This window comes from Cryptomeria japonica, chromosome 3 (assembly GCF_030272615.1).
Source record: "Cryptomeria japonica chromosome 3, Sugi_1.0, whole genome shotgun sequence".
Classification (NCBI taxonomy): Eukaryota; Viridiplantae; Streptophyta; class Pinopsida; order Cupressales; family Cupressaceae; genus Cryptomeria; species Cryptomeria japonica.
Genome location: NC_081407.1, coordinates 811237851 through 811262227, shown reverse-complemented (window position 1 = coordinate 811262227; position 24377 = coordinate 811237851). Strand labels below are relative to the sequence as shown.

Here is a 24377-nt window from a genome sequence, read left to right as displayed (position 1 = left end):
TCTAGAAAATAACAACCAAGAAGTGTGGATCAACATGAAGGTCGGCCACACACCAAATAACATCGACAGGAACCCAAATAGATCCACACGCAAAGAAACCGCTCCGAAAATGAAGGAAAACCAACCGGTAAGCTCAAGAACTGTCCCGGATCCCAGAAACAGTCAAACCGGAAGCGATAACTAGCCGAAAAAGAATCCAAATGGATTGAAAATATGGAATTAAGCACACGAGCCATCCTGGAAACCAAAAATAGGATCTGCAATGAAAATCAAGCAACTATCTGCACCTACCGATAGGAACACATAAAACTGCACACTGAACTAAACAAGAACTAAACTGAAAGGAAATATTTTTGGTTGATGCAAGATGCTCATAGACCGGGGATGCTCCTACATCAGACAACCCAGGTAGAAAGAGATGTTCCATGAGAGGCAACTCATGAACATCGAAAAGGATTCGGGATATGGATCCCATGCTCATTTCTGATCCAAACATCTTCCTTATCTGCAAACCTCCTCCTTAACTCCTTCGAAACCTCAACCGGATTCTCTAACTCTTGACTCTCTTTATTTCTCTTCCTTTGCTTCAGATCTGCACATTGTCTCTGCTTACTGCTCTCTTTCTTTTGCAACTCTGATTTTTTTCTTCCACAAGACTTCATTCGGTGTGTCACCATAAGCTTTCTATCATCCGGTTCTATCTGTCTATTAGGCTTACCTATCAGATCCTTCTTCAAACTCATGCCACCTTCTTGTATAACCTCTGCAACTGGTTTCTCTATACTGCCACTTCTCTCAAGACTCAGGTTCTTCACCTCCCTCTCTTTCTCCTTCAAAGAAGCCAATGTGAACTTTGCCCATCCTTCTCAATAGTGATTAGGTTTCTTCTATAGTCATAAATAGCTCCTCTATCGAACTGCCAAGGTCTTCCCAACAAGACATGACAAATACTCATAGATACAACATCACACAAGATCTCATCCCTAAAAGGCCCAATATTAAAACTCACCAAACATTGCTCCTTTACTTCTAACTTTTAATCATCTTGTAACCAACTTACCTTGTAAGGACAAGGATGCTCAAGCCTCTTTAATCCAAGCTTCACTACTATCTCCTCAGATACCAAATTATCAATACTTCCACTATCCACAATAGCCTTGTAACACTTACCACCTGATTTGCACACATTTCAGAAAAGACTCTTTCTCTGAGTAGGTCTGATATCTTCACTGCTCTGCTCCATCATGACTCTTCTGAACATAAGAGATTCTCCTTGCTCCGGTGCATTGCTAGTTCTGGTAACTTCTCCTTCTAGTTCCTCATTTGCCACACAACTTCTTGCCATTCCCTGCTTACATTCATAAAATCTATGTCCGGTTTCTCCACACTTGTAATATTTGCCAAGAAATTCTCTACTGGTACTGCCACTTCCTTTTCTCTGTGTTTTCTAATTTGGTTCTTTACTCCACTTAGGTTTTGATTCTTCTTCAACATTCTTCTTCTCTGTACTCATCTTCCCCTTGAATCTCTCCTTCCCTCTAGGATTATTTGAATGTCTTCTCCTCACCTTCTCCTCAGCCTTCAAAGCATACCGGTAAGCTTCTTCAATTGTGGAAAGCCTCAGCATACTCATCTCATCCTGAATGTTAAATGCAAGTCCATTTATGTACCTCACCACCTTTTCTCTATCCATCTCTCTATGTCCAGATCTGATCATCAACTTGTAGAATTCCCTAGTATATTCTTTCACAGTCATGTTTCTCTGTTTCAGGTTCTGCAACTTCTTGAACAATTCTAACTCATAGTCTCTCGGTATGAACTTAGTGTTCAATCTTGCAACCATCTGTCTCCACCAGGTGATCTTCATTTTGCCATTCTCCACTCTGTCTCTCTGCAATTCTTTCCACCATAAGGCAACATGCCCTTTCAACTTAGTTTGTGCCGACCAGACTCTCTGCGGGTCCTTGACATCCTCAAACTCATTAATCCTCCAACTCTCTGATCCAATCAACTAGATCCTTTGGGTTCAACGTTCCAGAAAAGTTTGAAACCTCCACTTTATGAACTTTTCTTGCTTGTGCCACTGCTCTCAGAAATATTTCCTCCCTTCCGTCTTTCGGTCCTTCAGCCTCTTCCGCCTCAAGCTCTTCTCTCGCTTCTTCATATTCATCCCCAAACTTCGGATTCCTCCGCAAACCAGCCAATGTGTTTTAGATCTCATTCTTGAAATCCTTCATCATCTGCTCTAACCTCCGAGGGTTCATCCTTCTAGGTGGCATCTCCTCTTCTGCTCTGGTGAACTGCCTCAACTCGGAGATCTGACTACCTGTTTCAATTGCCTCTCACTCGGCGATCTATTGAACACACGCGCAACCTGCCTCCAATCGATAATCTGTCCGCCCAAAGGAATGCCTCAAGGTTCGCAACCAACTCTTGCACCAATCGGTTCATAACCAACTCTAATACCACTTGATGCAACCATAATCGGTGAATCCTCAAAAGAGAGCTGACCGACTTATGCAGCAAGAGTAACACAACGAAAGCAATAATAAAACAAAGAAGGATTACATAAACAAATCACATTATTGTCTTAGAACCTTCGATAACCAACCGGTTATCATCATACAATCATCATAGAACATCTGGTAGTCAACCGGTTACATACAGGCTAACATGCCAAAAACAATCCATCCAAAACTCTCTGAGTCAATCGGATCTCTAATCACGAATCTAAATCCTTATTTCGATCTCTGTTGTCCTACAAATGATTACATAATACACTATATATACCCTTCGGAACATATCCGGGTTGGCCACAAAAGATTACATTTACCAATGTAAGAAAAATGAAACGTGTAAATAGGTCGGTCTCAAGAAAGAAAGAAATTCCTCCAGAATAACAACCAAGAAGTGCGGATCAACAGGAAGGTCAATCACATGCCAAAGAACATCAAACAAGACCCCAAATAGATCCACACACCAAGAAACTACTTTGAAAATTAAAGAAAACCAACCGGTAAGCTCAAGAACTATCCTGGAACCCAGAAATAGTTAAACCGGAAGCGATAACTAGCCGAAAAAGAATCCAAATGGACTGAAAATATGGAAATAAGCACATGAACCAGCCTGGAAATTGAAAATAAGATCTGCAATGAAAAGCAAGCAACTACCGACACCTATCGATAGGAACACAGAAAACTGCACACTAAATTGAACAAGAACTAAACTGAAAGGAAATATTTTTGGTTGATGCAAGATTGCTCATAGACTAGGGATTCACCTGCATCACCATGGGTAGTCACCAAGGGCTTGCTGATTTTTATCTTGTGGATTTGGCAGAGACTAATATATTCTTAGGAGTACAATGGTACACTACCTTGGAGAGTATGCACATAACTATCAAACCATGAAGTGAAAGTTCAAATCAAAAGGCAAAGTAGTACTTTGGGGAATTCTAAATGGAGCATTCTACAACCAAACCTAGGAAGACTATTGCATCTAGATGATATATCGAGCATTCTAGAACAATAGTCTTTCTTTGCAAAGGAATCTGAGTGTAAGTTTGAGGTGATAGAGATTGTGTACTTTGGGCATATCATTAGTGCCCACGGTGTCGAATTAGATTAATAGAAAATACAAGTAGTTCAATATTGGTCTCCAAAAACCTTGACATAGTTGAGAGGGTTCTTTGACATTTGTAGTTTCTATAGGGGATTTTTTAAGGGTTTCTTGTAGCTAGCAACACCCTTGATTGTTAATGAAGAAAAGTCTTTCTCATGAAAAATTCACTAAATCTTTTAACAAGCTCAAGGATGTAATAAGTTCATGCCCTATTTTGATTGTTCCAAAGTTTTCACTTCCCTATGTTAGAATGTGATGCTTCAAGGGAAGGGTTTGGGGCAATATTGACATAGGACGGGTACCCTATAGCTTAGAGAAATAGAAAAAATTCTTAATTTGTGACAAAGAGATGTTGGTCACCATCCATACTTTGGCCAAATTTAGACAATACTTAGTTTTTGGCAAATTTGTAGTAAAAATTGACCATAATAGCTTGAAATTTTTCTTTAGCTAAAAAAGACTTGAAAGACAAACAATAAAAATGGGTAAGTAAGATTCAAGCTTATGATTTCAATATAGAGTATGTTAAAGGTAAGAACAATGTGGTAGCAAACACTTTATCTAGAAAACCACTCGTATGCTCTATGTCTGATATCTCTATTGATTGGAAAGTCACTATAATAGTAGAGTATAGAAAAAATATTGCTACCGACTTCCTTGGGAGTAGGTCATAAGATGGTATATTCAAGGTAGCAAATGATTCTATTCTTTACAAGAATAGATTTTATCCCATCCTAGAATCAAGGGTGAAGAATAAAGTCTTGAGGGTAATACATGATGCACCCTTGGCAAGTACTCCAAGATACTTCAAGACTACAACCATATCAGGGAGAGGTTCATGGAAAAGATGCAAAGGAGATGTCTTTAAACACATCAAAGAGTGTTTATTTGCTAGCAAGATAAATTGGTTAGCATGTGTTTCCAATAGATGTACCATAGCCCTAGCAAATCCCCAATAAAAAATAGGAGGGCATTTATATAGAGTTCATCAACCTCCCTAGAGTTCAAGGTAAGAACCACATATTTGTTGTAGTTGATAGGCTCACTATGTTATTTTATTTTTTTTATAATCTCTTAAGATCAAGGTATCACGTGGTCAAATTTATTTTTTTCTTAAGCATTTAGGCTACATGGCTTGCTAAAAAACATAATGTGTGACATAAACAATAGGTTTCTTAGTTTTATTTGGTAGAAGATTTTTCATTTAAAATGAATCGTGTTGACGCTCAATACCAATTATCACCCTCAAACTAATGGGCAAATAGAGATTATGGATTAGTGAATTGAGGAGTATTTGAGGAATTATGTAGCAAGACAACAAACACCATGGATCAAATGGCTCTATTTGGAGGAGCATTGCTACAACACTTTCCACTATATGCCAATTATTATGACCCCATTCATAATTTTATATGGTTATGAAGTTCTAACTTTTGTTGATTTGGTCATCACAAATAGTAGAGTGCTAGGAGCCAAAGACTTGGCCATACAAAGCCAAAAAAAATTGGAGTCACTAAAGAAATCTTGTACAAAACCAACAAAATAATGCCATATTGAGTGGACTTTTGAAGTTATAGGCATGGTTTTATTGAGACTATAACCAAATAGGAAAGCTTTGTTGAATATCTGGGCAACTAAGAGGGCGGGGGCGGGTGGTGAATCAGTTGACAATTAAAATCTTCTTTAATGCTTTCTTCATAGATCCAGAACAACTAGCATAATTAATCAAGACAAGTAAAACATGAAAGCATAAATCAGACACAAAGAACACCAAAACTTATGTGGAAACCCCAAAAAGGGAAAAACCACGGAGAATGCTAATTCTCAATATAAAAACATCGGTTAAGGTGACTTTTACAAAGGATGGCTCACTGTAAAAAATGCTCACTGCAGGAGGGCTCACTGCTTAGAAAGGCTCACTGTCGAAGGGCTCACTACCGAAGAAAGAAAGATAGAAAAGAAAATCCACCACTGAAACACAACCTACACTACCGAAACTGCTTCCAGTAACTATTTGCAACACACTTCACAACAACTAGATTCTTTCAATCTCGTATATCTTCAACACAATTAGCCATTCACAAAAATGCCACACTGACTCATCTAGATCATATACATACATATATTGTCTCTAGAAAAAAACACAATCTTCCAAGTCGGCCAAGACATAGATCTAAAATAGGTCAATACTGAACATTCTGGTGGCGGGAAGGAATGAGAAGTAGATCACATTACAACATTCCTCATTGAACATATCGACACGTTACATGTATTACCAATGCCAAACCCAAAGCAAAAATGTCGTTACACACCCTCAACTTCTGAATCAACATCTCAACTTCCAGATCAAGCTGGACCCAAAAATAGCACTGAGTAATACCAACAACACATCTTCTGAGAATCCAAATCTTACGAAAAATCATCATACAACCATCAACATCACATACATACTAGTCTTCCACTGCTGTTCAATATACCACATTCGGACCTAACCGAACCTCATGATTTGACATCAATGACAACATATAACATAATGCTAACGATCTCCCCCTTTGTCATTGATGGCAACATCCATCAAGACGATAAGCATATCAACACACATCATACTCTCTCTCCCCTTTGACAACAATGACAAAGGAAGACAAAACTCCCCCTATGAAACTAACTCTTGCTCCCCCTAAGAGGAAGCACTCAAGCATCAGTCCAGAAAAGAATATGCAAGCTGCTCACTGGACCAATGCACATTAGTTCAAACTGGAAAGGGGTAATACTCCTAACTTCTGTCGGAGATACTCAAAAGTATCTTTACACAATGCCTTAGTGAAGAATCTGCAATCTGCTCCTTTGTAGGTACATATTCAAGTCTTACTTCATTATCCAACACTTTTTCCCTCAAGAAGTGTTACCGAATGTATATGTGCTTTGTTCTGGAACGTTGTACTAGATTCTTTAAAATATTTATTGCACTCATATTGTCACACATAATTGAGATAGGGTAATCAAACTTTACACCAATGTCCTTCAGAGTTTGCTTCATCCATAAAATTTGTGTGCAACATGAAGATGTTGCAATGTATTCTGCTTTAGCTATAGATAGAGACACAAAGTCCTGCTTCTTACTCGACCAAGCAACTAACTGGGAGCCAAGAAAGAATGCTCCTCCACTTGTACTTTTCCTGTCATCAACACTTCCGACCCAGTCTGCATTTGTATAAGCTGTCAAGGTAAAATATGAGTTCCTGGGATACCATAAACCAAACTCTTATGTGCCTTTCAGATATCTAAAAATCCTCTTTACTGCCACAACATGTGATTCTTTTGGTTCTTGCTGAAATTTGGTTGCAAAACATACTACATACATGATATCTGGTTTGGTAGCAGTCAAATATAACAGTCCTCCAATCATTGACTTGTATAGAATTGCATCTGCCTTACGAGATTTATCATCTTTAGTTAACTTGCATCCGGTGGTCATAGGTGTACACACCGGTTTGGAATTCTCCAACCCAAACTATTTTTACAATTCTTTGATATACTTAGACTGAGAAATAAAAATTCCTTTATCATTCTGATTAACTTGCAAACCAAGGAAGAAATTTAACTCACCAATCATGGACATCTCAAACTCTTTCTATATCTCATTATCAATTTGTGTTGTTTGATCATCTCCGAACCTAATAGAACCTCCATCATATTTTTTAAGTTTTATGAACTTACTCTTATCACCAGTCATATGATTTGAGCATCCACTATCAATAAACCATCCATTCTTATCTCTTCTAGCATGAAATGTAGTAGCAACAATCTTAGAAATATCAAACCTAGGTGCATCCTTTTCTACCATAAACAAACAATCACCTTCTTCATAATCTGATTCATCATCTGAAATGTCGGCATCATCCTTAACATAATAGGCTTTCTTAAAACTTTCCTTTGTTTTCCCTAAACTTTTGTCTTGTTCCCTTTTCCAAACATCTAGTAGCTATGTGACCAATCTTTCCACATCTAAAACATTTAAAGGGTAACATACCTTTATACTTGCTAGTGCCTTTCTTCAATTTCCTCACAAAATTTATTTCCATCTCATCTGGTCTGTTGGCATCATCTAGACCATCTTCAGATGCTTTGAATGGTGTCTATGTTTTGTCTTTGTCCTTTCCAAACTTCCTTACTTCAAATGTAGTTAGGGTACCAAATAGTGCTCTCTAGTGAACTTCTTTGGATCATAGGTTTCTTCAATAGATGAGATCTTATTATTGTAACTCACTGGTAGAGTCTTCAAGATTTTGTCAATTACATCTTCATCATTCAAAGTGCAGAGTTCTCCGATTCGATTCATTGCGTTATCAACCTTCTCAAAATAGCTTACTATATCTTTTCCTTCTTTCATCTTCAAGTTTTCATACCTTTGCTTATTTGTTAGCCTCTTTGTCAACTTAACTCTCTCATTTCCTTCATAGATATCTTTTAGCTTCTGCCAAACCTCATAAGCAGTATTAAAGGAGATAAATTTTGTCAATTCAGTTTTTTATAATGCACTAAAGTAGTGTACCTTGCCTTTTTATTTTCTTCATAGGCTTGAATCTCATCTGGAGTAGTAAGACCATTTGCCAGTTGTACATACTTAGTCTCCACCGCCTTCCAAATTTTGTAACCTAGAGAAACCAGATAACCTCTCATCTTTACTTTCTAGAAACTATAATCAGATCCTTCAAAGATATGAATACATAATTTGTGTGCCATCAAATCAAGATCTACCTCAAGCGGTTAAGCTCTATATCAAGGAACCAAAGCTTTGATACTAATTGTTGAATATTCGGGCAATTGAGAGGGGGGGGGAGTGGGTGAATCAATTGACAATTTAAATCTTTTTTAATGTTTTATTCACAGATCCAAAACAAATAGCATAATTAATCAAGACAAGTAAAACATGAAATCATAAATTAGATATAAAGAACACCAGAATTTACGTGGAAAACCCAAGAAGGGAAAAACCACATAATGCTAATTTTCAATATAAAAACATCGATTAAGGTGACACCGGGTAAGGTGATTTTTATAAAGGATATCTCACTGCCAAAAATGCTCACTGCCAAAAAAAGCTCACTACCAGAGGGCTCACTGCCTAGAAAGACTCACTACCGGAAGGCTCACTGCCCAAAAACCCTTACTGTCGAAGGAAGAAAGATAGAAAAGAAAATCCACCACTGAAACATAGTCTGCACTACCGGAATTGCTTTCGGTAACTATCCACAACACACTTCACAACAACTGGATTCTTTCAATCTCGCATATCTTCAACACAATTAGCCATTCAAGAAAAATGTCACAATAACTCAGTCAGATCATACACATACATATATTGTCCCCAGTAAAACATAATCTTCCAAGTTGGCCAAGACAAAGATCTAAAATAGGTCAATACTAAACATTCTGATGGTGGGAAGGAATGAGAAGTAGACCACATTACAACATTAAATCGAACATATCAACACGTTACATGTATTACCAATGTCGGACCCAAAGCAAAAACGTTGTTACACATCTTCGACTTCCGAATCAAGATGGACCCAAAAATAGCACTGAAACCAACAACACATCTTCCGAGAAGCCAAATCTTCTGAGAAATCACCAAATGTCCATCAACATCACATACATACCGGCCTTCCACTGCTGCTCAATATACCACATATGGACCTAATCGGACCTCACGATTTGACATCAATGACAACATATAACATAATTCTAACAAGCTTCTCTCAAGAGAAATGGATCCAAGAAAGTCAAGTCTCACTCCTATGGGCTTTATAAAATTAGGTGAAGGATTAGGAAAGTTGCATATGAGCTTGAATTACTAGAGCACATGGTTCATGCCTCAAAATGACACTAATATAACATATCACTCCCTCAATAGAGTTGTCTCATATGGATGCTTTAAAAAAAACAAATCTTGGTTCCATAAACCACCACCGATACCAAATAGAAGAAATTGAGGAATAAGAGCATAATAGAATATCTTGTGCATTGGAAGAATATTCTAATTGAAGATGCTACATGGGAAGGAGCAAATATACTTGAACATTCAAGTCTATAATTGCTCGAGGGCAACTAATTGTAAGAAAGGTGAACTATTATTTACTCTTTTTAGAAATAAAATAATTGAGAGATTCATAGACTATTTCTTTATTTCACATAGGTTAATGAATAAACTTAGGAAAATATTTCTATAATGATAATTCAAGGTAGTCATAGTATTATCATTTTTTATCATTGTAGAAAGGTAACTAAAATATTATTATTAGTCTAATAAAGTGGCTCATCTATATGGAATATAATTAGGTTTTGTGTAATATTTATTAAATGTTTTTAAGTGTGTATTTTTGGAGGGAAAATTTCAAAGGGAAAAGGGAATCCAAAAATTTGGGCTCCAAATTGCAATCTATAGAAGAGAGGCATTTGCTTAAAGGAGATCACACAATTTATAAAATCAAAAGCCCCTTTAATCTAATAATTTGAACACTTGTGTTCATCTCTTTTTCCTAAGCACAAAATCTAGAGATTCATAAGACAAAAAACCATTTGGTTTCTAGGAAAAAGCAAAGAATAGAAACCCTTTGGTTCCTTGAGACAATTTCACCAAGAATTATAGTTGTGTAAAAGATATTATATTTCTTTTTTTAATTTACTGAAGTCTCATTACAATATTAAACTATTTCATATTGCTACTATACTGATGTCACTTAATATTTTGTCATTGTCATAAGTATTTAAAATAGCAGTTCATATCAGCATGAGTTTTTAACCATTCAAATTGGGTGTTGATTTCATTAACAATTATCTTATTTGTGGTACCGATCAATTTTTTTTTAATCTTATTTGTGATGTTTATTTATGCAATACCCTAGCAATATATTTGTGAGTTTAGTATTTTGTTGTTCCATATTTTATGGGTGTAGTTTTCAATAATGAATGCACAATGGTTTTGTTGTTTGCATCAATGTTTTGTAAACATCATATTACTATTTATATCAATATTTTGGAAGTGTTCAACTTATTGCAATAATAATATCAATTTCAATAATTAATATTGGGAGGTTCTATTGTTGTTCCACATTTTATTATTGTCCTAAAACCTGCATAGAAAGGAAATCACAAAAAATGCAGAGTTTATAAAAATATTAAAAAGAGATTACATAAAAACTTCAAAAATAAATATACATATGAAAGGCTTGTTGATCATTCCATTGATTTTTATTTATATGAACATTGAATGTTTAGCAAGTAAAGAAAGGATAATTTTTTTTCTTGTTCACTCTAGTAGATGTACTATTTTTTGATAAATCTTTTATTATAAGACACCACAAGAAGTTTAGACAATTGAAAAAACCTTCACTTTTACATCTTATTTTTTTTAGTTGTGAGGTTTGTTCATGTGCCTATAGAAAAATAGTTGAAGTTCAATTTTAAAGTTGAAACATATATTTTCATTGGATATGGTAAAAATATTAAAGAAGAAAACCTTTAGAGTCCATTAATGTTGAAAATGGTGTATTCCTAAAATGTTCCTTTCAAAGAAGGTAGTGTTTTTTCTAGCATTGAATAGCCAAAATGATAAAGATAATACTAAGGTGGATTTTGAAACTAAGAAAGAAGAAGATGCATCTAACCATGAACATGATAAGGAACATGACAAAGAACATATGAAAAAATAATAGGAGTAAGATATTTTTATTCAGTGGAAGAGGAATTTCAAACTCAAGTCTTGTGTAGATATATAAAAGAACAAAGACTAGTTAAAAGGTATAACCAATGTAACTTTCATTGGTTATTCATTTTTCCTTGTATTGACGATGGACCTTGTTTTGTGAAAAGAAAACTCTTTCTTGAAAAAAGCATTAGTCTTGAAAAAATATCATAAAAGAGGAAATGCTCTTGTACACATTTAAAATTGTCCAGCTTAATTAAATAAATATTTTATTTATTTAATTTTTAATCCTAAGTCTTCTATTGATTAAATAAATATTAATTTATTTAATTAATTAATTCATCCTTTTTCTAGCTTTTTCCAATTTAAATAAATATTTTTATTTATTTAAATTATCTTTTCCCCAAATTAAATAAATATTTTATTTATTTAATTGGTCCCACTTCCTCTATTAATAATTAAATAAATCTTTATTTATTAAATTAATTCATTAGATTTTTCACTCTTTGACACGTCATTTATCTCTTAATTTTCCTCTACCTACCTCCTTCATTATTTTATTATTATTTTTTAACTATTCTCTTATTATTTTATCATTTTCTATACCTACCCTTTAATCCTAGCCGACCATTTATATTTTCACCTCTTAATCTTATCTCTCCATTTTCTAAGGATTTCCTCATTCTTATTAAATCCTAATGAACAATTTAGCAATCTAGCATTGGAGCCTACTCTTTGCATTCTAGCATTCTTGTCTTGCATTCATCATATTTCAAATCTCCAATAAATCATAGCTTCTTGTGTGTGCTTCTGAGAGCCACATTATTTACATAAGATCTTGATTTAAGGAGTGCAATGGAGTAATTTTTAGCATGCATGTGTGTTTTAGTTTAGATTTTAGTTTGTATTGTGTGCGTTTTGTAAGTACTCTATTGAAGAATGTTGAAATAAATCTAGATCTTGTTCCATAAGATCTCAGATATATTCTTTTTCCATCCAAAGCCCCATATGTAAAACTTGGGACTTGGTTTATCTACCTAAAGGAAGAAAGCTCATTGCTGGCAAGTGGATATTTAAGAAGAAATTATGAAACCTAAAAAAAATATCTTTCTAAATTTTTATTGAGATGCTTAGGATCTGAACAATCTTGCTTTAGGTGATTTGCTTTCGTGTCAAACTAGCAATTGGAGAATTTGATCAAGTTTAAGCTTATAGTGAGATATTGCTTACTTGTGGAAAATAAGAACTTATTGTTCATGTCTTCTTTGACCATGTATTTGCTAGACTTGTTGACATGTACATTTTAAGTTCATAAAGAAATATTGAAGATTGATATGGTTTTTGGAATTTTTGCTATTCTTACTTTATGAGAACTCTTTGATTTACTCTATTTATTTAAGTGATATGCTTCTTGTGGAGGGTAAGAAATGCACACACATATAAAGAGAATGTTTGGTCTCCAACTAACTTCAGTAGTGAGCATTACTATTAGTGCCCTTGCTTTGCAAACGGAACTTTTATTGAGGGTGCCTTCGACAAAGTTGAAGGAGTTCTTTAATGGAGGAGCCATTTAGCATAATGTTCCTTTTGTAATTAGATATGGTAAGTTTCATATGAATGAGCATATTTCTGATTGGAATGTGAGTCTCACTTAAACTCTTTGAGTGAACAGTGATGGTGGGAGAGGAATTCATAATTATGCTACCAGGGTTGGTAAAAATGATGACAACTTTTTCCTTACATAAGATAGGGTGCTTCCTCGTTAGTGTTGAATCTAGGAGTTAATTTCTTCAGCTAGGAGCAAAAAAGTGGCTTATATGCAAGGGTGTGACATAAATCTAATCGGTATGGACTGATACAATATAAAATAGCTTAAACCAAACAGAAAATAAGATTGAATTCAGCAACAACATAAGAAGAAAGGTGGCACACATACCCTAGAAACTATAACAGAAAAACTTCAGCATCAAAATGAGATCTAAAACTGCATTAGTTTTAGAACAAGATGACAAACCCAATCCATTGATCCAGATAGTTGGTGTGGCATCAATCTCTTCTATCTCAAAGCATACAAGCAGGCCAACCACTCCTTCAACCTGTGATTCAAAAACTACTCATTAAGCCTTCAATGTATAGAATGTGGGCCTGAGCAACACCACCAAGCAGTATTCAAAACCAAGGCTCAAATGACATTTCCCAAAGCAAAACATGCAAGAGAGTTCCAACTCACCAAGGGTGTCATGCATGAGAGTGAGTCTTTATGCAAATAGTGACTCTTAAACTTCTCAAAGTGGTGTGTCATTTCAAGGAGACTAGTCCACTTTCTAACTCTGTTTTAATGATTTTAAAGACTCATGCTAAGCTTCTGGACGAATCCCATGGGTCCCCAAAATGGTCCTTATACATACAACATTAAAATATTAATATGTCTAACTAGTATCTCGACATTAAATGATATTCCAACATTATTACTAGCACTTGCAAGGAGTACAAACAAACCTAGTCCCAATAGCTAGTGCTTACCTAGAACAAGTGGTAGACTCTTAAAGTTTGTCTATATTATATAATAGCATTTTAGAGATTATTGATACCTTTGAAACAAGGAGGCAAACTTTACAGAATGCGGTTGTACATTATATCTCTTCTAATGAGAGCTTTGAGAGAAGCTTTAAACATTTGATCCTTGGATTTGGCTAACATTGCTCTTCCTTCAATGGGTTATAGCCAAGTGTATTAAAGGGTTGTGAAAGCCACATTGAAAGAAGGGTTCAAGTTCGCTTCCTGATGTTTCTAAGATTTGTGAGAGGCTTGAGGACCCTAAGCCAAATATACCTCCAACTCCCAGTGATCATGGGGGACATGTTCCTCTAGCACATGTATGTCTTTGCTCCAACACCTAACGTTGTAAAAATATCAAAGGAGATTGTTAACCTTATCTGATTTGTCTTGTGCTGTTCTTTTATGATACATTGTGGGGGACTCAAATGAATCGCACACACTTTTATTAAGGTTTTTAGTACTTATGGAACTCCTTGCATGGAGAAAATGCCTAGATATGTGTTGTTTTTATTAATTTATAGCCTACTTTGAATAGGTAGGTCATACTCTGGGCCTTCGATGAGTTTGAGTTGGTTTTAATGATGGTTGTAATGCAGACTCTTAAATTATTTTGACTGCCAAACTTTTTATACCAATATAAAAAATGAACTTAAAAATTTATTGAGGCACCTCAATGGTGGCAACCTTTCAAACCATGAATTTTGCTAAAAAGTATTGCTGCTAATTCAAAAAGCTATACCACGAATGGATGCATGTTCCTTTTTTCATGGTATGTATTCAACCATTTGGAGATTTATGTGGTTCTTGCAAGACCATGCAAATGAGAGAATAATAAATTAAGAAGAAAGTGTACATATAATTTATAACTCTGTGAGACCATCTAAATATCACTCGATCTTGTCTTCTACAAAATATAGCCATAGACAAAATCTTTTATCTAAAAATTTGTCTTGAAAATTAATTGATATTTTAATTTAGTTTTCAGCATCTTTACACAATTTTCGATTTTGTAACATCTCCTCAGCTCAAATAGCTGAAACATTGTTTTGGTGCAATGACTTTCATATTCTCAAGCACGTGTTAGGACACCTTTTGAGCTGCAAACACAAAAAAAATACAATCATCTTTAAGATGATAAAAGCCATAATTATAGGACCATCCTAGCAATGACAATTTCTAAGTAAATGCTATAAAACAAATCCTAATATGGTAATACGTTTGCAGAATCCACAGATATAGTGATTTCCACCAGGATTTTAGTTAGAAACAGATCTTGCACACATTATCAAGTTGATAAAACACAAACTTTGACTAGAAAAGCTTCACTGGCCTGTAAAGATATATGGCTGATTGGTATGTTCTAACATGATATTTAAGTTGTTCTTTTAACAAATGGCTGCATTTATGATTAACCATAGAGACAATTGCCCCGGGCATCTTCTTATTGTATCAAGATAGGAATACTTTATAATGTAGTCTATAAACCATGGACAAACATAAGAAGAGTAAATAATACTTTTGAGTTGCTACGAAAATATCTGTATGTCTTTATTGAAATATTCAAGTAAAACCAGCTACAATTTTGAAGGGTGCATAAATTCATCCAAGTCAAAACCAAATATGTCCACAACAGTCTTGTCACACGGATATCTGACAAATCTGATTCTTATACATTGCATTAATGTTTTGTTATGTACCCTTTTTCAATCCACAGCTATTTAGTGAAAGGACTGTTACCGTAGGACTAGCAATTAGATAAATTGGTAGTTACTTTAGTTTTAGTTAGAACTGTCTGTTGCATTTTAAGAATAAGGTGGCCGACTCTTAAATGCCTATAAGTCAACCTCACTGATAGAGGGGTGGACTGACCAGTTAACTGCCACCAATTTAGGAGTAACTGCCTATGATTTTGGATTGACAGTTTTGAGGAAGGGTTGTTCAGGTAGCTGCCTACATTTGAGAAGATTAACTGTCAGTTAGTTGGAATTGTTTGTGGACTGACTTCCCATGAATGAGGATTGCTAGGAGCTGGGTCTATAAAACAGAGCATAAGGCATTAGAGAATGCACTTTTTGGATTAACAAGCATTCGACTCTCATTTCAGTTAGTGGCATTGCTACAGCAGTTGGACACATTGGAGACGAAACTCTTCAGGCTTGAACCTTTCATCTCAGGGACAGAAACCCTCAGGAGCTGTACATATCAGTCAGATAAAATAGAGTTTGTAAGCTGGGAGTACCCAGTAAGTTCTATTAGATTGGTAGGCTTCCCTTTGAATGTATGTTGTTAGCAGAATTATAAAAAATATAAAATAAGTATAATTGTTGCTGGAGTGTTTGCGTCTCTTATTTGGGCATCTAGTAGGGGTTATTACAGGTTTCTTGGGAGTAACAAACCCAATCGAATTGTTGGCATAAAACTACCAAAGACACTGAAGCTCAATGGGTAAGACGATGCCAATCAATCTGGAAGTCAAGAGGGCCATTTAAACATGAGAGATTGGGATTTCTTGTGCTTCACTGAGCTTTGAAAGCCAAATCAGGACTGTGTGAGGTGGGTACCACTGATTTTCTATGCAGTCTGTGTGGGAAAGAGGAATCAATAAGCCATGCCTACAGATTGGAGAATAACTATAAAATGGAGAATTGTAAGAGATTTCCAGAAATAACTAAAGGTTACTTAAGCATGGGAGGCAGATTTTGCTATGGGCAATGGAGATCTCCGACAAGGGGCAGCATAGCCAAAATCAAATTGTTGACGTAAAACTACCAAAGACACTGAAGCTCACTGAAACTAGGATGTGGCTAAGACACACATCCTAGTTTTTTATGTGAAGTCTTTGCTGCTTGGGGTACATGTCTAGATGTTATCTTTCCTTGCCTTCTCAAGCAAGAAATTTCCTTTTAACTTTACTGTTAAGAGGGTGTAATTTTCTTTTCCCAGGTGAGTTATAAAATGCATTTCATCTAAACAAATTATTTAATGAATAAATGGAGGGAAAGGAGCCTCCAAAAGACTGTTCATGCAGACAAAACCCCACTGAAGAATTACATCCTATACAATTTGTAATGTCAACACTTATGATATTGGTGGCTAGTCAAACAGAAAGAAAGGATGGCCAATGAAAAAGAGGAAGTGTGACCCTGATCATTTTTAAAGGGTGTCTGTCTGTGAAAGTAGCCTGACTCAAACTCAGAAAGAATTGAACAAACTGAAGAGTAGGCTGAGGACTATAAAATTACTAACCAAATAGAAAAGGATATAGAAAGAAATAAATAGTGGTAGCTATTCTGAATATAATTTTCTTGTCTTTAGTCCAGGATAATGTAGAAACTATTTAAGTTTCTAACTAGTTATTGCTGGGTTTTTCCTAAGCCAATTAAATTTTTAAACACAGATTTTCTTCAGCTCAAAATGACAGGAGACTGACTCAAGTATAAATTGCAAGTTCTATTTGTCTTGCTTGTGTGGTCTGTTTGTGTCTGTGTGTGTGCATGTATCTACATTTGTGTGAATCTATGTGCATGAAACCCACCTGGAGGAGGGGGGGTTGAAGCCATGGAGGATTGTAGGCGTATGGATATGTGGGTTGGAGATTGTTTCCCACTTCTGAAATTCCCAAGATGTAAACTCCTAGGAAATGCCCATTAATTAATGTTAGACTTGCCAATCTTTCCATACATTTCTGGTGCATTTCAGGGCATTTGGTACAGAAATTAGTCAGGATTTGAGGGTTTAGGAATATTGGACCAACACAAGCTTCAATAAAATATCAATTTTAAATTAAAAAATGTTCCAAGATATTTTTTTTATTGAATTGAGCATAAAACTGGTTGGGGTCTAGCTTTTGTGCAATCTAATCTTCATCACCTGTCTCACAATAAAGTACATTACCTAACAGGGCAAATAAAAGATTGTGATGTAAATCAAATCCCAAATTGGAAATTTCTTTGGCTATGCTTAATTGCAAGCATGATGAATGTCCTCACACACCTTTTGCTTCTGAATTGGGTCCTCCTGGTTTCATTGCTGATTATTACAATTTCAATGTTTGAATGCGAAGTTTATGATGCATACAATTTATTTCCTTTTGGCATGACTATTAATTTTATCAGATTTGAGAATGCTAAGGGTTATTTTATTTATCAAAGTACTTCTTTTATCATATATTGATTTGATCTCTTTTGAATATAAGCAAGTAAGAAACAGCAATCAGAATTTATGATTTGTATTTCAATAAAATATGTAACAGCAATGTTCGTTTTTTGTGCAGGCCGGCTGGTTCAATATTTCCAATTTCTATATAGTCCCTTAACCGCAGCTATACACCATATATACAATGGTGTGGAGGCATGCCTCTACATGGAATAGCATCCACGTAGAGACATGTCTCTATACGGATACATGTCTCCATGAACCCGTGAGGGTTAGACCGATAAACATTAAAGACAATACGCTAAGATGCAAGATGGTATAATTAACCAATTCGACTTTAAGTCGACTAATGCTTGTCAAGCAATTAAATGTAGCAAGTCGATTATATCGACTATTGGTTTTAATAAACATATTTAATAATCAGCTTTTTCTTTATTACAAAAACATATGTATATATTATATATACATATATATCAATACGTGGAATAGCATCCACGTAGAGACATGTCTCCATGAACCCGTGAGGGTTAGACCGATAAACATTAAAGACAATACGCTAAGATGCAAGATGGTATAATTAACCAATTCGACTTTAAGTCGACTAATGCTTGTCAAGCAATTAAATGTAGCAAGTAGATTATATCAACTATTGGTTTTAATAAACATATTTAATAATCAGCTTTTTCTTTATTACAAAAACATATGTATATATTATATATACATATATATCAATAATGTAAATCACAAACATTATTGTATATATAGATACATATATACATTTGTAATATATATTAATATATGAATATTAAATCCAATCATCATTTACAAATACTTCGGTGACAATACATATAAGCTAATTTAACATAACTTGCAAGGATAAAGCAACTATCAAATGCTTAAGGCCAATCGGCACTTAAGCATTTGATTTCGACGATCAAAATTATCTAACCGAAGCTACACAACATTAACACTCCCTCTTAGCTAGGGAGGATTAATTCTATCCCAAACAAATGACATCACCTTCTCATGATATCAAAGAATCATGACATAACCACAAATATCACGTCTCATGATATTTTGTCATGGTTCTCAAAGAGTATCCAAGATCCATGATATGTGCACTAGTATCAAGTCGCGTGATACCTATCATGGGGATATAAATCATGGCCTATCCATGAATATTACATCTCATAATATTCGCCATGATCATCTCAATCATTATGATTTCTCAAGATATCAAGTCTCATGATATCAATCATAATGCCTGCAAAGATGCAAACTATCATGACAAAGTTGCAGATATCAAGTCTCATGATATCTATTCATAATAGTGAGGTTAGAGTATTGTGAAGTCGTCACTCTATAGTATTGACTTCACTCTATAGTATTAACCAAAATAAGTAAAACTTTGAAAAATCGTCATCTTTCAAAGTCACACAAAGATTAAATAGTCATATAGTTTTTCACACATAACAAATAAGAAATAGTACAACAGATCAAAAATTACATTCTCAATTTAACTTACGTTTCAACCATGCCAAGTTTCTTACGAAAGTACTCAACCTTTGCTTTAGACAAAGGTTTGGTGAGAATGTCTGCAGTTTGCTTGCCTGTACTCACATATTTTAGCTGGATAGCATTCCTTTCAACCATGTCTCTAACATAGTGATAAGGAATCTCAATATGTTTGGATCTATCATGAAATACTGGATTAACAGATAGCTTTATACAACTCTGGTTGTCACAATGAATAAGAGTAGGATTCAGTGGTTGACCAAACAGGCTCACAAGTAGTTTCCTTAACCATACTGCTTCTCTGCTCCCCATAGAAGTTGCAATGTACTCGGCTTCTGTAGAACTCTGAGCCACTGAAGATTCTTCCTACTTATCTAGGATATCATAGCTGATCCTAGACTGAAACTACACCCTGATGTGCTTTTCCTATCTACCACACTTCCAGCCCAATCTGAATCTATGAACCCATGTAGGTTTAGTTCAACATTAGCATATTTGAGTCCATAACCAATAGTGCCTCGAAAATATATCAGAATATGTTTTGCAGCCATCAAATGTATCTCTTTTGGTTCACACATGAACTGACTAGGTGCATTAACTGAGTAACATATGTCTTTTGCTTCTTGAATCATTTTTCTGGCCCAAAGAGGCCTTTTACGATTCTCAAGGGGGATAGGATTTTGAGGATCTGAGTTATTCTCATTATCATCATTGTTTATAGTTTTTGGAGTCTCCCTCTGAATCCCAGGAACTCGATCTTCTTCCATGTTTTGAGGAGGACGAGGGTCTTCTAAATCTCGAGAGCTTTTAGATTTCATGAAGGCAATATCTTCTTCAAATATCACATCTCTACTTAGTTCAATTTGCTTTTGACTTGGAATATAAATCCTGTAAGCTTTGGAGGTTTCACTATAACCTACACAAATGTCTTTTCTGCCTGAGAGATCTAGCTTGGTCCTCTTTTCTTTTGGTACATGAATATATACAGGACAACCAAAGATTCTTAGATGGCTTATGTCATGCTTAACTCCAGAGAAGGCTTCTTATGGGGTTTTATTATTTAGGAGAGAGTGAGGGCTCCTGTTTTGAATATATACAACAGTGCTAGATGCTTTTGCCCAGAAGAAGGTGTTTAAATTTTGGTCATACATCATGGCTCTAGCAGCTTCTACAATAGACCTATTGGGGTTGTAGGGAACAGTGTACTCCCTCTTAATCCCAACATTTTTTCAAAAAATCTTAAATATTTTGAAGTGTATTCCCCCCCATTGTCTGTCCTTGAGATTTTTATTTTCTTACAAGATAGATTTTCTACTAGGGATTTGAATTCCTTAAATCTCATAAGGATTTCTTGTCTTCAAGTGCTGAAATGGAGACTAGATTTCTTTTTATCCATGGTACATATAGTACTCCTGAGAGTTGAAGAGAAATCCCTGATTTCAGATTTATGGTGCAGGTCCCAATCCCTTTCACAAGGTAGCTTGAATCATCCCCAATTGTTACATCTTCATTTGAATTTTCTTTTAAGTCATCAAGATGTTCTTTGAATCCAGTAATATGCCTGGATGCTCCACTGTCAATTACCCAAGTATTAGGGTTTGTTGAAACTTGACTTGAAAGGGTAGAGTAGAATACAAGCTTTTCTGATTTTTCATCTTCCCTTGATTATCATATTCACTGTTCAGACATTGAATGGAGACTTGAGTCTTTAATCTGTCTGGGCACTTAATGGCATAGTGTCCATATTCATCACATCTCAAACATTGGACTTTGGTCATATCTTGTTTCCTTTTGTGAGAGTATTTTCCTTTGTTTCCTTTAGGTTCTTTGTCCTTCTTCCCTTTAAAATTTCTTTTCTTTCCCTTTTTTGTGTGAGGAAGAATTTAGAACACAAATGTCTTCATTTGAAGTGGTTTGATTATCTCCCCTTACAATAAGTCTTGATTCCTCCTGGATGCAATCAGTCTTTAATCTATCAAAATCAGGTAGTTCGGCACGAGCACTGATTCCTTGTATGAATCCTTCCCATGGTCCTGGTAGTCCATTTAGTGCTAATAGGGTTAGCTCCTTACTATCTGCGGTATGACCAATTGTAGAGAGTTGGTCCTTTAATTCCATAATTCTCATGAAATATGAGGTGATAGATTCACCCTTATGTATCTTTATATGATGAAGTTTTTGTTTTAAGGATAGTACCCTGCTGGTGTTGTTAATTTCATACATACTTTCCAATGTTGAAAACATTTTGCTTGCTGTATCCAACTTGGAGATGATAGGCGCTATGTGATCTTTCACTGCATCTACCAATATCTTCATAGTTTTGTTATTGTTTTTAATCCATAGTCTTTGCTCATCTTCATCTTCTGGCATGGATGAATCTTTGTGCACGAGGGTTTCTAATTCCTGTTCTCTTAGTGTAGTCATGATTCTAAATTTCCATGAAACGAAATTTGATGCCCCTTCAAGGCGGTCCTCAAATCTAACCCCATTTGCCATTTTGAGGTAAGTAAGAGATAGAGGAGTTTATATGTCATTTCAATATAATTTTTATTCTTGATTTAAATCTGATATGATCTTCCTTAGACTGGCTCTGATACCATGATAACATATTTAATAATAAGTTTTTTCTTTATTACAAAAACATATGTATATATTATATATACATATATATCAATAATGTAAATCACAAACATTATTGTATATATAGATATATAGATACATATATACATTTGCAATATATAATAATATATTAATATATGAGTATTAAATCCAATCATCAATTACAAATACTTTGGTAACAATACATATAAGCTAATTTAACATAACTTGCAAGGATGAAGCAACTATCAAATGCTTAAGGCCAATTGGCCACTTAAGCATTTGATTTCGACGATCAGAATTATCTGACCGAAGCTACACAACATTAACAATGACATGTCCAACCTTATCTATAAAAGCAAGCTTTCACATTGAGTATTGTACTTAGTGAAAATTAACAGCATAAATGTGTTTTTTAGTGTTTTCCATCTTATATCACTCACTAAAAATTTGTATTTTCTTATTAAACTATTATTGTAATATATAGTTATAATGGTCTATTAAGCCATTAGGATAGACTTTAAGACTATTCTTTATTCTTTTAGTTAAGTTTTTATCTTTTCTTTTCTTAGTTGTCGATCTTATCCTTTATGGATAAATTGTTTGTAACTCTATTTAAGGAGACTTTGCTCCTTTGTCAATATTGAATATCTTGGTAATCATTCTTTATGTCATTACTTCACGTAATATGGTATCAAAGCACATGTTTTGAAGAAACCTTGGGATTGGTGAATATGATTGCATGTTCGTGTTAGTGATGTAGAATTTATCAAAAGGGCATGTACTGAATTGTACGGTGCCTTACAGATCATCTAAGGAAGGAAAACCATAAGTTTTTCTTTTCCTTGAAGGTTTTGGCAAAAAATTAAAAAATCAAGGGTTCTCTTATGTAAATTCGTGGATTATTTCTTTCATAAAATCGCAATTTCACTCCAAAAAATCATTGCATGTGTTTGAAAAACGTGAGCATATTTGCAGAAAATCATGACTGTCTTTTTTCAACAAAATTTTGTGCCATTTCTGGTTCAAATCGTGCCATTTTTGTATTTTTAGGGTCATGATTGGTCTTTTTGGGAGGCTGACAAGTTTAATGGCCAATTTTTGACCTTTTTTCATTAAATTGTGTTGTTTTTTTCCATTTTTCTAGCTGTGGAAGGTTTTCTTGACACACAAGAAGCGATGGAATTTTACAGTGTTTTATTTAGTGATTTTTTAATAAACATTGTGGATCTTTTCATGCACATGGTGTGTGACAGATTTGTGTGTATTTTGAGTGCAATTTTTTGAATTTTTTATTACGATTTTTTCATCAAACTTGTGGGTTACTCTACTACTAGGTTTGGCAATGAGTTTTCAAACTTGTTTCTTGGAAGATTTTTGATAGATTGTGGTTTTCAAATTTTTTGATTTGGCACCTAAGGTTTTTGAGCGGCTAGAGCACAATTTTTCAACATTTTCCAGAGTTGTGGAGATTTTTGATGATTTTTTAAAAATAGTGGGTTTTACTTTGCTGCTAGGATTTTGACAAACTTTTTTCTAAAAATTTCAGTGGTTTTCTTTCAAAAACAATGAGTTTTTTCCTACATTACGATGCAAGAAGACATGATGGTTATAACATTGAAAATCTTACCATGGTCCTATGTGGATTTCATATAAACACTTAACATCACATCTAACATTGTTGACTTGTAGTTTGATGATTTGTTCAACAAACTCTTGCAACTGGACAGATGCAAGAAGCAGTTTGGTAGCAACAATGATTCACCGAGTGTGGAACAGGCCTTTGCAGCCAAGGAAAAGGGCAAAGGCAAGTGGCCCCAGAAGAAAGATCGAGATAGAATGAAGATAATTTGAAGAATTTGAAGACTATCACATCTCACTATTATGGTAAACTTGGTCACATGAAGAAGCACTGCAAAAAGTGGTTGGCTGAAAAGAAATCCAACCAAGGAGGGCTCCACCAAAGGCTCATGTCATAGTTAATTTTGAGCAAGAGTCAGCCTTCTACACTTTTATGGCCAAATGAACAACAAATCATTCCAAGTCTTTTGCATGGTATATTGACTCTGAAGCATCTAGACATTTTACATACAGGAAGGATTGGTTCACGGAGTACACGACTTGCTCGAATTGAATGATCTTCGATGGTGGTGACGAGTATATAGTTGTCATGTAAGGCAAAGTTCAAATAACCTCTAGAGGGAAATCTCTTATTTTTTTCAAT

At 34.9% G+C, this 24377-nt stretch overlaps 1 protein-coding gene across 1 annotated transcript in view; it reads right to left on the bottom strand.

Moving 5' to 3' along the window:
* Positions 1 to 14707: 14707 nt before the first annotated feature.
* LOC131054360 (imidazoleglycerol-phosphate dehydratase 1, chloroplastic) overlaps positions 14708 to 24377 on the bottom strand; it is an 89703-nt gene continuing 80033 nt past the window's right edge. Inside the window, exon 8 of the mRNA XM_057988858.2 lies at positions 14708 to 14982. Coding sequence (XP_057844841.2) covers positions 14955 to 14982 — 28 coding nt within the window. The 3' untranslated portion in view covers positions 14708 to 14954. The remainder of the gene's footprint in view (positions 14983 to 24377) is intronic.